The sequence below is a fragment of the Equus asinus genome, chromosome 23 (genome assembly GCF_041296235.1).
Source record: "Equus asinus isolate D_3611 breed Donkey chromosome 23, EquAss-T2T_v2, whole genome shotgun sequence".
Lineage (NCBI taxonomy): Eukaryota > Metazoa > Chordata > Mammalia > Perissodactyla > Equidae > Equus > Equus asinus.
The window spans coordinates 20,110,798-20,129,652 of NC_091812.1; the positions used below are offsets into that span (position 1 = coordinate 20,110,798).

The 18,855-nt window shown below is 38.2% G+C and overlaps 1 protein-coding gene across 5 annotated transcripts in view; it reads left to right on the top strand.

Annotated features, from left to right (window-relative positions):
* Window positions 1-18,855, top strand: part of KIF27 (kinesin family member 27) — an 88,662-nt gene that overhangs the window by 26,080 nt on the left and 43,727 nt on the right. For all 5 annotated transcript variants that reach the window (XM_070495438.1, XM_014828522.3, XM_014828521.3 and 2 more), the window contains one exon: window positions 4,342-4,548. In XM_070495438.1, coding sequence (XP_070351539.1) covers window positions 4,342-4,548 — 207 coding nt within the window. The remainder of the gene's footprint in view (window positions 1-4,341; window positions 4,549-18,855) is intronic.

The following is an 18,855-nucleotide window of genomic DNA, read 5'->3' on the forward strand; positions in this document are numbered from 1 at the left end:
GCCTGTCAAGGGCCACAAAAAAAATACTTTTTGTGATTTTGGTTGGGATTCTGTTAAATCTATAATCCATTTGGAAAGAATCAACGTCTTTTGATTATAAGTCTTCTAATCGTAAATGTGGCATATTCCTCCATTTACTTAGGTTTCCTTTGGTTTTTCTCAATGGTTTTGTGAGTGTGTAGAAGTATTGCACATCTTTTGTTAGGTTCATTCCTAGGTACTTGATTTTTTTGTGTGACTGTAAATGGAATCTTTTTAAAAATTTTGTTTTCTTAATTGTTTGCTGGTATATGTGACTGTACTGATTTTTCTTTCTAAAGATTGGCACCTGAGCTAACAACTGTTGCCAATCTTTTTTTTTTCTGCTTTTTCTCCCCAAATTCCCCCAGTACATAGTTGTATATTTTTTAGTTGTGGGTCCTTCTAGTTGCTGTGTACTGATTTTTGTATATTGATATCTTATACCCAGCCGCTTGACTAAATTCACTTTTTAATTCTAATATTTTGTGTAAATTCTTTTGGATTTTCATTTACAATTTTGTCATCTGCAAATGATGACAGTTTTATTGCTTCCTTTATAATCCTTATATCTTCTATTTCTTTTTCTTATCTTTCTTCATTGGCTGGGATCTTCAATACAATGTTGAATACAGTGGTGATAGCAAGTGTCCTTCTCTTGTGTCCAATCATAGAGGAAAAGCTTTCAACATTTCACTAAGTGTCATGTTTGCTGTAGGTATTTTTTTATTTACCCTTTATCAAACCAAGGAAGATTTCTTTGTTGAGAATTTTTATTATGAATGGTTATTGAATTTTATCAAATGACCTTTCTTTACATCATTTTTCTCTTTTATTCTGTTGATGTTATAAATTATATTGATTTTTCTAATTTTAAACCAATCTTGTATTCCTGGAGTAAACCTTTTTTTTTGTCATGATGTATTGTGTGTCAGGGGTCCCCAAGACCACCCTCAAGTTGGATGATGCACTAAGAAGATTCAGCATATAGTTGTGCTCATGGCTAAGATTTATTACAGTGAAAGAGCAATGGTCAGCAAAGGGAAGAGGCACATAGAGCGAAATCTGGAGAACTCGGGTGCAAGCTTCCAAGAGTTATTGCCCACTGGAGTTACACAGATGTGCTTAATTCCTCTAGCAATGCTTGTAACAACACAGGTGAAATGTTGTCTACCAAGGAAACTCAGTAAAGACTCAGTGCTTAGAGTTTTTATTGAGGGCTAGTCATAAGGCGCTCTCTGTTCAGCATATACCAAAATTCCACACTACCAGAAGGAAAGCAGGTGTTCAGCATAAACCACAATGTCTGCACAGTTTGAGCACAGTGAACCACTCTTATCAGTTAGGGTGTTGGAACCCTTTCAGAATCCAAGTTCCCAGATACCAGCCAATGGACACCTTATAAGCAGTTCTTTCAAAGAATAGGAGTCAGGTCTGCTATGGTAACTCTTTTCTACAAAGGTCCTTGATTTGGTTTGCTATTCTTTTGTTTAGGATTTTAGCATCTATATTCACATGTGAGATTGGCCTATATTTTCCTTTCTCAGATAATGTAACAAGTTATGTTAGCTTCATAATACAGGTTAGGTAGTGTTTCCTCTTTTTCTGTACTTTGGAAGAATGTGTGAAAAATTAGTGTTATTTCTTATATGTTTGGTTGAATTCACCTATAAAGTATTTGAGACTGTAATGTTTCTTTGTGAGCACATTTTGATTATGAATTCAATCATATTTTCTTTTTGCCCTCATTTTCATAAGGTTTATTTTTCCAAGAATCTGACCACTGTATAGCTAAGTTTTCATATATATTGGCCTAAGTTTATGATAGTCTCTTATCTCTTTAATGTCTTTGGATATATAGTGCTATCTCCTTTTTCATTCCTGGTCATTTGTACCTTCTCTTTCTTTCTTTGATCAACTTCTCTAGGGGGTTATCAATTTTATTAGTCTCTTCAAAGAGGCATTTCTTGACTTTGTTGATCTTCTCTAGAATATATTTGTATACTATTTCATTAATTTCTGCCCTATTTAATTTTTTTCTGCTTTTTTGAGGAGGGCAATCTTATGCTGTCTTTCTAAGTTCTTTAGGTGGATGCTTAGTTCATTGATTTTTAGCCTTTCTTCTTTTAGAATATATGCCTTTAAAATTATGTATTTCCTCCTAAGCTTATCTTTACCTGAATTCTACATTCAGCTCAAAATATTTTCTTTTTTTATTATGACTTTCTTTCTTTGACCTATGGGTTATATAGTTGTTTTATTTCTAACACATGGAGGATTTCTTTTTATCAATTTTTAGCTTAATTGCATTGTGGTCCATAGGATTTCAGTCCTTTGAATGTGTTGAAACTTGCTTTATGGGTCAGCATAAGACCAGTTTTGTAGATATTACAGATGGGCTTGAAAAGAATATGTATTCTGCATTCATTGGGTGCTGTTAATTCTGTTACTCATATCTTTATTTTTACTCACCTTTATGAGTCTTTTTTTTTTTTTTTAAAGTTTGGCACCTGAGCTAACAACTGTGGCCAATCTCTTTTTTTTTTTTTCCTGCTTTTTCTCCCCAAATCCCCCGAGTACATAGTTGTATATCCTCGCTGTGGGTCCTTCTACTTGTGGCATGTGGGTTGCTGCCTCAGCATGGCCTGACAAGTGGTGCCATGTCCGCGCCCAGGATCTGAACTGGAGAAACTCTGGGCTGCCAAAGCGGAGTGCACAAACTTAACCACTAGGCCACGGGGCCAGCCCTCTGAGTTTTTTTTGTTATATCAGTAATTTAGAGTGATGTTAAAATTTTGGATTTGTCTTACTTCTCCATGAAGTACGGACAATTTTTGCATTATATATATTGAAACCAATTATTAAGTACATAGAAATGTAGAATTGTTACATCATCCTGGTGAATTGACCTTTTTATCATTTTTACTTTTTTTATCTCTTCTAATGTTTTTTGCTTTAAAGTTTACTTTGATATTCATATAGCCGTGTCAGCTTTCTTTTGATTAATAATTACATGGTGTCTCTCTTTCCATCTTATTTTTAATCTTTCTGTGTCTATTTTAGTTGTATTTCTTGTAAGCAGCAGGTTAGATAATTTTACAGTCCTCTCTGACAGTCTTATCTTTTTATCTGAATTGCTTCGTTTATTGTTATGAATTATGATTATGAATTTAACATAATTGCTATTATACTTCAGTTATAATCCCACCATTGTGCTTTTTTACTTATCCTATGTGCTCTTATGTTCCTTTTTCTCTCTTTTCTTACCTTCTTTTGGATAATTTTGTATATTTTCTTTTTCTTTTTTTACGTCATTAGCTTAGAAGTTGTACTTTTGTTCTCCTTTTTAGTGGTTATTTCAGAGAGTATAGGATGCCCCTGTGACTTAATACAGTCTAATATTAATTGGTATTTTTACCCTTTTCCCAGACAATATAAGGACTTCATTTAACAACCCACCCCCAACTTATATACCATTGGTTTTGTATATTTTAATTATCTGAACACTTGACTTTTTAATAAGGTTTTTATAGCTCAGCATTAACACAGTGAAACTTCAGGGTTTGATTTTTTTCCTATTTGAACATTGTAGTACATGTGAGTGTTAAGACGAATGACAATTTCTTGTGTACATAATTTTGTTGTTATAAAACAAAGATTGATGTTAGAGCTTTCTGAATTAGACATACTTCAAAAATTATCTTTAGAGGATACGTAAAAACCTAAACCCCATGTGCACACACACACACTCTCTCTCTCTCTCACTCTCCTGATGTACTATTTGTTCTGCCTTTGATTTCCAGTTTCTCCTTTCTCCCAGGACTATCAGTTGCCTATCTTCTCTCTCTTTGTGTTTTTGGCTTTCTTTTTCACTGAGTAAAGGCTTTCATTTCACTGCACCTGTTACCACTTTCTGTCTCCTTTGTTGCTGCCTCTGCTGTTTGCAGTTCTTTCTCCTCTTTTCAACTTTCCTGTCTCTTGTTGCTTCTTGGATTTCACTCAGAAAGTCCAAACTTTTGTAAAGATCAGCTAATCAGAGTGTTTCAGGTTAGCAAACCAACCACTCACAGTGTGTGGGGCATTTTCTTTGGGTATTTAACTCTTTAGGCTGTGTTTATTGCTGCTTACTATTCAAAAGTTTTTACCAGTCAGAACAATCCTAGATACTTGTGAACACCAGAAGACTAGTCTTTGGATAAATGAGGTTTTACTGTACTGTTAAGGTAGTTGTGATTTTGGTCAATGTACTATTTATTGTTAATCATTATCTACACATGTACTGAGGTTCTCTATTTTTAAAATTCTCATCTCTCTTCTACAAAGAATGAAAAAATAATAGAACAACAACTTCTTGTGGATCAACTGAGTGAAGAACTAACAAAACTTAACCTGTCAATGACTTCTTCGGCTAAGGAAACTTGTGGAGATGGGCCAGATGCCAGGATATGTGAAGAGAGACCATATACTGCACCATTTGATACTCGTTTGGGGCATTGTATTTATATCCCAGCAAGATCAGATTCCAGGAAGGTAAAGTCTAAACATTAACCTCTTTCTTATTTTGAGATTTTAAAAATATGATATATAATATCATAGTGTATTTGTACAGTCTCAGCAGGATTTTTTCTGTTTGGTTTCATAGACTTTTGTGATTAGTCTTTGTTTTAATTATGTTTCTTTTTTTTGGCTGAGAAAGATTCACCATGAGCTAACACCCATGCCAGTCTTCCTCTATTTTTGAATATTTGGGCTTCCAGAACAGCATGGCTGCTAAGAGAGTGGTGTAGGTCCACACCAGGGAACCGAAGCTGGGCCGCCGAAGTGGAGAGTGCTGAACTTAACCACTAGGCCACCGGGGCTGGCCCTATGTTTCTTTTTAATAAAAAATTCATAAACAGGAAAATGTATAGTTATATTTGGAAGGAATAGTTGAAGATAATGTCTACATTCATCAAGAAGAAAAAGGTATTCTCTGGCATCATATTTTCCAACATGACTAAGATTGATATCTCTATGAATTTTTTTCTTTCTTTAACCATACCAAGTTGAGATGAGGTGGAGAGTATTTAATTCAACTCATTTGGTCTGTCTTGTTATTTTCAAAATTATATTTATGTATTATTCAGTCTTGCCAAGCTGACATAATCAAGACTGTATAAAGATTAGTATGAGGTTTTGTTTTAATATTTATTTATTTATAAATATGTGTGTGTGTATGGGTAAATATATGCACAGAAATTTCTCTTGAAAAATCATCAAGGAATCTCTGCTATGGAAAAGACTAATTAGCAGATTTATGAATTTTGGTTTCTGTTTATTAATTTTGTGAAGAGAAACGATTTGTTTGAGATCTTTGTGGTGGTTACAGTCCAAGGGATAAGAAATATGAGAGACATCATAGACTTTGCAATCAGACAGGCTGGAGTGTGAACACCAGCTCTGTTGTTTAGGCCTGGATGTATGACTAAACCTGTGTGAGCTTCAGGTTCCTTATCTGTCAGAATGGGAGAAACATTGTGGTGTGTAGAGGATTTGCATGAGCCGGTGACTCTGAAATTGCCGGGCACACTGCGTCCTGAACACACGTCTATGGATGCCACGTCCCAGGCTCAGTGCCTCAGAGTGAGATGGATGCTCCCTCCCTCTGTGGTTTTCAATTTTGAGTGGCTGGATTCTAAAATTTAAACCATTGTTATCATTAATTTCAGTTTTACTTTGTAGAATTATTGGCATTTTCTTTAGGTGGTTGAGTACTTAGTAAATTTTCGTAGAACATTTGGGAAGAGAGATAAATTCTTCACAGGATTCAAATTTGGTATCTATTAATTCAACTTAATAATTATGTTATATATCAAGTCTTCTATATTTAAGGTTTTTTTACTATTGGCTAGTAATGTGAAAGAATTTCCTGTTTCTGTCCATTCTTTTAGTTTAAAAAATAACATTTGGCTTTTTTCCTGATTACGAAAGTTATACATATTTATTCTCTCTCTCAGTCTCTGTTTCTCGTTTTTACTAGGCACTCACACACACACATATATACATACATTCTTTGAGGAGATAGAGCTACGTGGGCTCTTGAGAAGGGTTGGGCCCTTCTGTTCTTTTTTTTTTTTTTTTTTTTTTTTTTTGGGTTGGCCTCCATTTATTCTTTTTTTTTTTTTTTTTAATTAATGTTATGATGGATTACAAGCTTGTGAAATTTCAGTTGTACATTTTTGTTAGTCATGTTGTGGGTACACCACTTCCCCCTCCGTGCCCTCCCCCCACCCCCCCTTTTCCCTGGTAACCACCGATCAGATCTCCTTCTCAATATACTAATTTCCACCTATGAGTGGAGTCATATAGAGTTCGTCTTTCTCTGACTGACTTATTTCGCTTAACATAATGCCCTCGAGGTCCATCCACATTGTTGTGAATGGGCCAATTTCGTCTTTTTTTATGGCTGAGTAGTATTCCATTGTGTATATATACCACATCTTCTTTATCCAATCATCAGTTTCTGGGCATGTAGGCTGGTTCCACGTCTTGGCTATTGTAAATAATGCTGCGATGAACATAGGGGTGCAACGGACTCTTGAGATATCTGATATCAGGTTCTTAGGATAGATACCCAGTAATGGGATGGCTGGGTCATAGGGTATTTCTATTTTTAACTTTTTGAGAAATCTCCATACTGTTTTCCATAGTGGCTGTACCAGTTTGCATTCCCACCAACAGTGTATGAGGGTTCCTCTTTCTCCACAACCTCTCCAACATTTGTCGTTCTTGGTTTTGGATGTTTTTGCCAATCTAACGGGGGTAAGGTGATATCTTAGTGTAGTTTTGATTTGCATTTCCCTGATGATTAGCGATGATGAACATCTTTTCATGTGTCTATTGGCTATATTCATATCTTCTTTTGAGAAATGTCTGTTCATGTCCACTGCCCATTTTTTGATCGGGTTGTTTGTTTTTTTGTTGTTAAGCAGTGTGAGTTCTTTGTATATTATGGAGATTAACCCTTTGTCGGATAAGTGGCTTGTAAATATTTTTTCCCAATTAGTGAGCTGTTTTTTTGTTTCAATTCTGTTTTCCCTTGCCTTGAAGAAGCTCTTTAGTCTGATGAAGTCCCATTTGTTTATTCTTTCTATTGTTTCCCTCAACTGAGGAGTTACAGTGTCCGAAAAGATTCTTTTGAAACTGATGTCAAAGAGTGTACTGCCTATATTCTCTTCCAAAAGACTTATTGTCTCAGGCCTAATCTTTAGGTCTTTGATCCATTTTGAGTTTATTTTGGTGTGTGGTGAAAAAAAATGGTCGATTTTCAGTCTTTTGCATGTGGCTGTCCAGTTTTCCCAGCACCATTTGTTGAAGAGACTTTCTTTTCTCCATTGTAGGCCCTCTGCTCCTTTGTCGAAGATTAGCTGTCCATAGATGTGTGGTTTTATCTCTGGGCTTTCAATTCTGTTCCATTGATCTGTGGACCTGTTTTTGTACCAGTACCATGCTGTTTTGATCACTGTAGCTTTGTAGTATGTTTTGAAATCGGGGATTGTGATTCCGCCGGCTTTGTTTTTCTTGCTCAGGATTGCTTTAGCAATTCGTGGTCTTTTGTTCCCCCATATGAATTTTAGGATTGTTTGTTCAATTTCTGTGAAGAATGTTCTTGGGATTCTGATTGGGATAGCATTGAATCTGTATATTGCTTTAGGTAGTATGGACATTTTAACTATGTTTATTCTTCCAATCCATGTGCAAGGAATGTTTTTCCATCTCTTTATGTCATCGCCTATTTCTTTCAAGAAAGTCTTGTAGTTTTCATTGTATAGATCCTTCACTTCCTTGGTTAAGTTTATCCCAAGGTATTTTATTCTTTTCGTTGCGATTGTGAATGGGATAGAGTTCTTGAGTTCTTTTTCTGTTAGTTTATTGTTAGTGTATAGAAATGCTACTGATTTATGCACGTTAATTTTATACCCTGCTACTTTGCTGTAGTTGTTGATTATTTCTAATAGTTTTTCTGTGGATTCTTTGGGGTTTTCTATGTATAAGATCATGTCGTCTGCAAACAACGCGAGTTTTACTTCTTCGTTACCTATTTGGATTCCTTTTATTTTTTTTTCCTGCCGAATTGCTCTGGCCAGCACCTCCAGTACTATGTTGAATAGGAGTGGTGAAAGTGGGCACCCTTGTCTTGTTCCTGTCCTCAGAGGGATGGCTTTCAGCTTTTGTCCATTGAGTATGATGTTGGCTGTGGGTCTATCATATATGGCCTTTATTATGTTGAGGTACTTTCCTTCTATACCCATTTTACTGAGGGTTTTTATCATAAATGGGTGTTGGATCTTGTCGAATGCTTTCTCTGCGTCTATTGAGATGATCATGTGGTTTTTGTTTTTCATTTTGTTGATGTAGTGTATCACGTTGATTGACTTGCGGATGTTGAACCATCCCTGTGTCCCTGGTATAAATCCCACTTGATCCTGGTGTATAATCTTTTTGATGTATTGCTGTAATCGGTTTGCCAAAATTTTGTTGAGGATTTTTGCATCTATGTTCATCAGTGATATCGGCCTGTAGTTCTCCTTCTTTGTGTTGTCCTTGTCAGGTTTGGGGATCAGAGTGATGTTGGCTTCATAGAATGTGTTAGGGAGTTCTCCATCTTTCTCAATTTTCTGGAACAGTTTGAGGAGAATAGGTATTAAGTCTTCTTTAAATGTTTGGTAGAATTCTCCAGAGAAGCCGTCTGGTCCTGGACTCTTGTTTTTGGGGAGGTTTTTGATTACCGTTTCTATTTCCTTACTTGTGATTGGTCTATTCAGATTCTCCATTTCTTCCTGATTCAGTTTGGGGAGATTGTAGGAGTCTAGGAATTTGTCCATTTCTTCCAAGTTGTTCAATTTGTTGGCATATAGTTTTTCATAGTATTCTCTTATGATCTCTTGTATTTCATTGGTATCTGTTGTGATTTCTCCTCTGTCATTCCTGATTTTATTAATTTGCGTTTTCTCTCTTCTTTTCTTGGTGAGTCTGGCTAGGGGTTTGTCAATTTTGTTAATTCTTTCGAAGAACCAACTCTTTGTTTCATTGATCCTTTCTATTGTCTTTTTTGTTTCAATATCGTTTATTTCTGCTCTTATTTTTATTATTTCCCTCCTTCTACTGACTCTGGGCTTTGTTTGTTCTTCTTTTTCTAGTTCCGTTAGGTGTCGTTTGAGGTTGCTTACGTGAGCTTTTTCTTGTTTAGTGAGGTGAGCCTGTATTGCGATGAATTTCCCTCTTAGGACTGCTTTTGCTGCATCCCAAATGATTTGGTATGTCGTGTTCTCATTTTCATTTGTCTCCAGATAATATTTGATTTCTTCTTTAATTTCTTCAATGATCCATTGTTTGTTGAGAAGCGTGTTGTTTAGTCTCCACATTTTTGCACCTTTCTCTGCTTTTTTCTTGTAGTTGATTTCTAGTTTAATAGCGTTATGATCAGAAAAGATGCTTGATATTATTTCAACTCTCTTGTATTTATTGATGTTTGCTTTGGTTCCCAAAATATGGTCAATCCTTGAGAATGTTCCATGTGCACTTGAGAAGAATGTGTAACCTGCTGTTTTTGGATGAAGTGTTCTATATATATCTATTAAGTCCATCTGGTCTAATTTTTCATTTAATTCTATTATTTCCTTGTTGATTTTCTGTCTGGATGTTCTGTCCATTGGTGTTAATGGTGTGTTGAGGTCCCCTACTATTATTGTATTGTTGTTGATGTCTTCTTTTAGTTCTATTAAGAGTTGCTTTACAAATTTTGGTGCTCCTGTGTTGGGTGCGTATATATTTATAAGTGTTATGTCTTCTTGGTGGAGAGTCCCTTTTATCATTATATACTGTCCCTCTTTATCTTTCTTTATCTGTTTTGCTTTGAAATCTACCTTGTCTGATATTAGTATAGCGACACCTGCTTTCTTTTGTTCATTATTAGCTTGGAGTATTGTTCTCCATCCCTTCACTCTGAGTCTGTGTTTGTCTTTGGGGCTGAGGTGTGTTTCCTGGAGGCAGCATATTGTTGGATCTTGTTCTTTGATCCATCCTGCCACTCTGTGTCTTTTGATTGGGGAGTTCAATCCATTTACATTTAGAGTGATTATTGAGACGTGGGGGCCTACCACTCCCATTTTGTGTCTTGTTTTCCGGTTTTCTTCAGTTTCCTTTGTTTCTCGTCCCATGGTTTAATCTGTTCTGATGTAGAGCTGCTACTCTCTGTTGTTGTCCTTCTACTTATCTCCTCTGCTCTTGGTTTTGTAGCCCCTTTCCTTTTTTGGATTTTTCAGGAATGAGGGTTTTCCTGAGGATTTCCTGAAGAGGAGGTTTTGTGGCAATGAACTCCCTTAATTTTTGTTTATCTGGGAAGGTTTTTATTTCTCCATCGTATTTGAAGGATATTTTCGCTGGGTAGAGAATTCTCGGCTGTAGATTTTTGTCCTTCAAATTTTTGAATATATCATTCCACTCTCTTCTAGCCTGTAAAGTTTCTGCTGAGAAATCTGCTGATAGCCTGATGGGGGTTCCTTTGTAGGTTAGTTTCTTTTGCCTGGCTGTCCTTAATATTTTCTCCTTGTCGTTGACTTTTGCTAGCTTCACTACTATATGCCGTGGAGTTGGTCTTCTTGCGTTGATAAAGTTTGGAGATCTATTGGCTTCTGTCACCTGAAGATCCATCTCCCTCACCAGATTTGGGAAGTTCTCAGCCATTATTTCTTTGAATAGGTTTTCTGCCCCTTTCTCCTTCTCTTCTCCCTCTGGTATACCTATAATCCTTACGTTGCATCTCCTAATTGTGTCTGATAATTCTCGGAGAGTTTCTTCATTTCTTTTAAGTCTTGCTTCTCTCTCCTCCTCTGCCTGCAACAATTCTATATTGCCATCTTCCAAATTGCTAATTCTTTCCTCCATATTATCAGCCCTACTGTTCAGAGCATCTAGATTTTTCTTAATCTCCTCTATTGTGTTCTTCATTTCCAATATTTCTGTTTGGTTCTTCTTTATCGTATCAAACTCTTTTGTGACATAGCTCCTGAACTCGTTGAGTTGTCGGTCAGAATTCTCTCTTAACTCATTGAGAATCTTAATGATGGCTGTTTTGAAGTCATCGTCATTTAGGTTATATATCTCATTTTCTTTGGGATTGTTTTCTGTGTATTTGTTGCTTTCTTTCTGTTCTGGAGATTTAATGTATTTTTTCATATTGCTTGATGTTGTTGATTTGTGCCTCCGCATGGAGATAGAGTTTAGTTGCTCCTTTCACTTGTTTCAGCTGCTGCGGTGGGAGGGGCAGCTGTTTATATTTCACCAACCAGGAACCCTGTCCGTAGTTGCTACCTGGGCCTGGGCCCCTCTTCGTAGCCACAGTGGCCCTTTGGATTCCCTCCTCTGCCGTGGGGGCCGTCACAGGGGGGCTTCAGGCTGCAGGTGCCTACTGTTGCAGCCCACCTAGATGTGCTCTCTCCTTGGGGTCTGCAACGGTGTTATGGGCTTTTCCAGCGGCCAGGGGTGGGATCACTTATATTTGTCGCTCTGTTGCTGTCGGCACCCACCAAATCTCACTTGTCCTCTATGGGTCGCAGGAGAGCTATTGGCATCTTCTACAGTCTGTGGTTGGTACACCTAGCTATGCTGCTTTTGCCCTGGGGTCTTCCAGCCTTGTGGCTGGCGGCTGGGTGCCTTCTACTGGTGCTGTGCAGAGGCTTTCCCTAAGGCTGCTGTGAGCCTGTAGGGTTTCCCCCTAGGCGACTAAGCTGGGTCTCTGGAACTCTCTCCAGCCCCAGTCCTCTCTGAGATCTCCAGCAATCCCTAGCCCCACGGGGCGGGCAATGGCAGCTGGGGGTCGCCCCGCCCTCAGGGCTTCTCTCCCGGCCTCTGCCGGAGCCGTGAATGCTCAGCGTGGCCCCTCTGCTAACGGCAGACAGAGAGTTTTGTCTGCTGCCTGGCGGAGCTCCGGCGCTTCCCCTCCGGGTCGCCGGACCGGCCTTAGAAAGTTCCCCCCGCGCCGGTCCTCTCCGAGATCTCCGGCAATCCCTAGCCCCACGGGGCGGGCAACGGCAGCTGGGGGTCGCCCCGCCCTCAGGGCTTCTCTCCGGGCCTCTGCCGGAGCCGTGAATGCTCAGCGTGGCCCCTCTGCTAACGGCAGACAGAGAGTTTTGTCTGCTGCCCGGGCGGAGCTCCAGCGCTTCCCCTCCGGGTCGCCGGACCGGCCTTTGAAAATTCCCCCAGCCCCGGTCCTCTCCGAGATCTCCGGCAATCCCTAGCCCCACGGGGCGGGCAACGGCAGCTGGGAGATCTCCGTGTCCTCCGTGTCTCTCTCTGGGGCCCTCCGGGCGCCCCGAGCACCAGGCTGGGTCTCCCCGCCAATGGCGGGGAGAGACTCTCCCCGCGGGCTCAGGTGTGCAACTCCAAAGTTTTCCTCTGCGTTTAGGAGTAATTGCAGGGGGTTTAGGTAGGGTTCTGGTCACCTGTTTCCACCGTCGCTCCTCTGTTGTGTTCTCGCTCCTGCCCTAGATGTGTGTGGATCCTCTGGGGGCGTCCGTTGGAAGAAAGCCGCTTGCGGGTACTAGGCTGCCCGTCGGGGTCGGAGAGTTTTCACCTATTTCCACATCCTCCCGGAGGAAAGTCCATCCGCCTTCCGATGTATAGTCGCGTGGGTGTCTCAGACGTCCTGAGATGCTGTCTGGATATCCTTTGTCAAGCGATAAGTGTCCAAACCGGGCCCTTCTGTTCTTATCTCTAGTTGTTTGATTAGACTTGAAACACACGTGACTGGAATAAAGACTTCCACGCTTATTGTTCCAACTTAGCAGATTCTTAGTTTTGTTTCATTCTTAAAATTTTCCTTCTACCCCAAAAGAACCCTGCTAGCCACTAAAAGAAGGGAAAAAGGAAGAAGATGCAAAAGTCATATGCTCAGCAGTTTGGAGGGTTCTCTTGCTCCTACTGTGTGTCCAGGAATCCTGGCCACCTCCCTTGCTTGGCCTGGGTACTGCAGCAGACATGAAAAGGCAGGCTTGCATGGGAGGACTCAGCCTGACAAGCTGTGTTTCAGTCCTATTTGCTGTTCCATTGTGCTAAGAGTGAGGGGAAGGTTTCATACTGAATACCAAAACTAGCTAAATTAAGCCAAAGAGGACATCTGAAATACCATTTCATTTTCTCCTGGATTTCTGTCTCCTGGGCAGAAGTCTAGCTAAGGTTTTCCAGCTCTAATATTTTCTTTTAGAGTTTAGCTCTAATATTTTCTTGAGGTAAAAATAGTCTGAGAAGAGAATATTTCCTCAACTTAGAATACTTTCAAAGGAAAAGGGGGGAAAATGGCTTAATCAGTTTTTAAGTTAATTACAGAAAGCGATTTTATTTCTTACATACTGAGGGAAAGAGTGAAAAGATCTTATTTATTTTAAAAGTATTATTTATGTTATATTTATACATACACTTTCATTACTAGCTTTTCTCACTTAATATATCATGAACATTTGATAGTCATCAAATATTCTTCTATAATATGTCATTTTTAATGGCTGAATAATATTTATAGTAAGGGCATACCATTGTGTACTTTTTTCTGTTGTTGCACATTTGTTTTCAACTATCTTTTAATCTGAAAAGTTAAACACCAAAATGGAATTACGGGACATATCCACTTCTGCAGAAATGCTAAAGAAATCACCCCTCACAGCTAGATAGTGTACAGGTAAATGAAAGGAAAAGTATTAGTATTACTTACCAAATTAATAGGACAAAAGAAGAAATTCATTTGTCTCAATAGATATCAAAAACTCATCTGATAAAATGCAGAATCGAATCTTGATTTAAAGTTAAAGAAAAAAATCTAGCTTTTTTTTTCTGCTTTCTTAACATGGTAAATATCAATATAATTAAAGCCAAGAGTCATGTTATACATACTAAAAAGGCACTTTGGAAAGAAAAAAATTCAAGGTGGTCCCAGTCATCACTTAAGTTTACTATAATACTGTAAATGCTGATGAAAATCTACCATATTTCATTGATTATAAGACTCACTTTTTTTTTATGTTTTATCATCTTTAATGGAAGGATACGTTTTACAATTGACAACATGTCATAATTTGACAGCTTTTTTTCTTTCTTGGTGTAAAAATGATGGCGTGTCTTACAGTTGATGGCATTTTAGATTTGATGTAATACGGTATTATGAAAAGGAAATAAAAGCAATAGGTAAATAATGTTACTTTCAGTACTTGACATAATGTGTACTAAGAAAACCAACCAAAATATTCTTCAGAAGATTTTTTAAAATATCCCTTAAGCCTCTGAATTCACAAAAGTGGAAATATTTGTAAAATATTTTTGCTTTTTCCTGAATGAATTACATTTTTGTTGAGTCACAAAATTTCTTTGCATAATCCCACACTGTAGGTTAACAGCTTTTTCCGTTTTCACTAAGTTTTTATCTTTCACACAAAGGCCATTTTTTCTCACAAAAGAATTATTTTTTATTTTTATTATTTAAGTACCTCTTTGCATGCATAGTTGCTTGTGGTGAAGAGCGAACACAACAGAACACAAGAGTTGTGTCTGCTGAGCTTTGACCAGGTTCCTTTGCTAGCTAGGCAACTCATTCCAGCAGAATGCACCAGCTTCACAGTAGCAAGGTGGCATGTTACATCTCATGACCTTTTGCAGAACTCTCAGTTGAAACTACAAAGTTAAATATGTGAAAGCCACAATCTATGGTGAATGAGTTAAGCAAAACTGCAGCACATCTGATGAAACAAAATCAAATGCATCACTAGAGAGAGGAGGTTGTCTTACTGTATGGCGATTTAGAATATTATGTTCAGGTCTGAGTACAACACTTTAAGTCAAATTAGATTATTTTCAGAGAACAACCAAATTGCTGAAGGATCTTGGGGAAAATCTGAAGTAATTCTAAATTTAGTCCGATTCGGGGGGGGGGGTATGATGACTGTTGTCAAATATTTGAAGGCTTATCATTATCGTTAGCCTTTGTCTCTAGAATTAGGACCAATGAGAAGTGCTAAGGGAATATAAAGAAGGGCATATTAGTAAGAACTGCCAAAGATGATATGAGAGGCCCCAGGCCTTGTGAGGGCCCCCACAGTGAATTTGTTTCAACAGAGATTACATGATAATCTGCAATATTACAGAAGAGGGTCCAACTGGGAGGAATAGTTGAACTCAGTAACTTTTAAAGTTCTGTCTAGACTTATGGCTATGTAATTCTAGGAAAAAAGGGTTAGATTAAAAAATTAGCTTCTAGTTGTATACACCTCAGTTATTTGAATTATTAATCAGCTTATTTGAGTACTTATATTGTGATCAATACTATCTGGGGTGTGGTTGAAAATGCTAAAATATCCCTATTGGGAGCTGTGGAATGCAGAAGCAACTGAAGGGAAGCAGGACCCAACACCTAGGTAGGAAGGGGCCAGCCTACAGGCTTTACGAGCCTGGAAGGGGCAAAGAACCATTGTGTTGGGTGGAATGACTGTTAAAGAATTAATTCGCTAAGTGTTACTCACTGTGGCAGAATTTATTTAATGTTCATTATTTAGCTGGGACATTTGGTTTTCTCTGTAAAAAAGAAATTTTAAAAGCAAATTACAGTCCCAAAGAACGAAGTTTGACTCTGAACAAAAGTTTTATTTGCTCCTGAAATAATTTCCACCCCCCTGACAAAGAGAAACCTTGATGCCTGTCAGTTATGGGGCAAAATGTCCATACTGGGTACCTTGTACTTGTTAAATAAATACTTCTTGAGTTGGTTATTCTGTAAATAATTCCCCTCCCCCATAGCTCCTACCTTAGAATTGGGAGCCCACCTAGAGAACTTTGCCCCTCATTCATCATGGTGTTGACATGACAGATGGTCTTATTAAGTGACCAACAGTGGAGGCACAACAATTAGGTATCAAGAAATCTTTAGTACCAGGTAGGCTTTTCGGGGGTGGGGGGTGGGGTACGTGAGGGACCTACATCAATTGAATTTTGAACACCATGTGATATATACATTCTACTGTATGTTATAATTTTAATAGCGTATAATGATTTATGTTAATAAATTGAATGTCCCTCTAAGATTTTATTATTTATCTTTTTTGATAAATTACCCTGAGGTTTGGTTACAGAGAGGTGGTGAAAAAGGAAATATTTGGTAACAAAACTAGAATAAAAGTTTAAAGCCAATTTCTAATTCATTTTTATTGTTTTCCAAGGTCATTTTTTGAGAACTTAAGGTGCATTGCCCATAGAAGCATGTTATAATATAGAAAATTCCCAGGCTAGCCCATGAAAATCTATTTATCCTACAATACATATTAAGTATGTCACTTAGAGCATTAATTCAGCCATCCCTAACCACTACATGTAAAGTGTGAGTAGATACATTCGGATTTCCAAATTGGGAGTATTTTGCCTTCGCAGAGGGAGTGGCGATGACTCTGAATTTCTTCATGTGGTGAGATGTGGATTGGAGGGGGATGCAGACCGTTAGCAGCAACACCACAGTTCTCCAAGTGTTCGGAACTGGAAAGATTGGAGTGCTGGGGAACACTTGCCTCCTGTTACATTGTATATTGGCTTCACATTTGTTGGGGAGTGCCTGTGCTCGTTTAAGCACTGTGATGTTTTCACTCATGGGTCTCTTTGGTTTCATTTTTGCATACTATTTTCCATGAAGCTATAATTGAAGATAGAAGAGCTTTGTAGATTCTGAAGGAAGTGTGTGTCCATGAGGCACAATAGTATTGTGACATGAATTTTGACTTTTTTTGGGGGGCAATGCATACTTTTAGCGGTTGGCTAGTTTAAGAGCACCTATCTAGGGGCCAGCCCTATGCCTGAGTGGTTGAGTTCCTGCACTCTGCTTCGGTGGCCCAGGGTTTTGCTGGTTTGGATCCTGGGTGTGGGCATGGCACTGCTCATCAAGCCATGCTGAGGCAGCATCCCACGTAGTGCAACCAGAAAGACCTACAGCTAGAATATACAGCTATGTACTGGGGTGCTTTGGGGAGAAGAAGAAAAAGAGAAGATTGGCAACAGGTGTTAGCTCAGGTGCCAATCTTTAAAAAAAAGTACCTAATAGCCTCTTTTTTAAAAAAATTATTTTATTGAGGTTATATTGGCTTTTAACATTGTGTAAATTTCAGGTATACATTATTATGTATCAGTTTCTGTGTAGACTGCATCATGCTCACCACCAATAGTCTAATTTTTATCCATCATATGTGCTCCTTTACCCCATTCGCCTACCCTTCCACCCCCTTCCTCTCTGGTAACCACTAATCTGTACTCTTTATCTATGTGTCTATCTTCCACATATAAGTGAAATCATACAGTGTTTGTCTTTCTCTGTCTGGCTTATTTTGCTTAACGTAGTACTCTCAAGGTCCATACATGTTGTTGCAAATGAGACGATTTATCTTTTTTATGGCTGAGTAGTATTCCATTCTATATATATATATATATATATATATATATATATATATATATATACACACACCACATCATCTTTATCCATTCATTGGTTGTTGGGCACTTGGGTTGCTTCCAGATCTTGGCTATTGTGAATAATGCTGCAATGAACGTAAGGGTGCATAAATCTCTTTGAGTTTTTGATTTTAAGTTCTTTGGATAAATACCCAGTAGTGGGATAACTGGGTCATATGGTATTTCTATTTTTAATTTTTTTGAGAAATCTCCATACTATTTTCCATAATGGCTGCACGAGTTTGCATTCCCACCAGCAGTGTATGAGGGTTCCCTTTTCTCCACATTGTCTCCAACATTTGTTGTTTTTTGTCTTGGTAATTGAAGCCATTCTAATAGGTGTAAGGTGATATATCATTGTAGTTTAGATTTGCATTTCCCTAATGATTAGTGATGTTGAACATCTTTTTCATGTACCTGTCAGCCATCTATGTATCTTCTTTGGAAAAATGTCTGTTCATATCCTCTGCCCATTTTTTGGTAAGGTGGTTTAATTTTTTGTTGTTGAGTTGTATGAGTTCTTTATATATTTTGGAGATTAACCCTTTATCAAATATATGATTTGCAAATATTTTCTCCCAGTTGGTGGGTTGTCTTTTTTTTTTGTTCCTGGTTTCCTTTGCCTTGAAGAAGCTTTTTAGTCTGATGTAGTCCCATTTGTTTATTTTTTCTTTTGTTTCCCTTGCCTGAGTTGACATGGTATTCGAAAAGATGCTGCTAAGACTGATGTCAAAGAGTGTACTGCCTCTGTTTTCTTCTCGGAGTTTTATGGTTTCAGGTCTTACATTCAAGTCTTTAATCTATTTTGAGTAATTTTTTTTTCCTTTGGTGAGGATGATTGGCCCTGAGCTAACATCTGTTGCCAATCTTCCTCATTTTGCTTGAGGAAGATTGTCGCTAGCTAACATCTGTGCCAATCTTCCTCTGTTTTGTATGTGGGACACCACCACAGTATGGCTTGATGAGCACTGTGTAGGTCTGTGCCTGGGACCCAAACCAACGAACCCCAGGCTGCTGTAGCAGAATGCACGAACTTAACCACTACACCACCAAGCCAGCCCCTATTTTGAGTTAATTTTTGAGTGTGGTGTAAGATAATGGTCTACTCTGAATCTTTTGCATGTGCCTATCCAATTTTGCTACACCATTTATTGAAGAGACTTTCCTTTCTCCATTGTATGTTCTTGGCTTCTTTGTCAAAGATTAGCTGTCCATAGATGTGTGGTTTTATTTCTGGGCTTTCAGTTCTGTCCCATTGATCTTTGTGTCTGTTTTTGTGCCAATACCATGCTGTTTGGATTACTATAGCTTTGTAGTATATTTTGA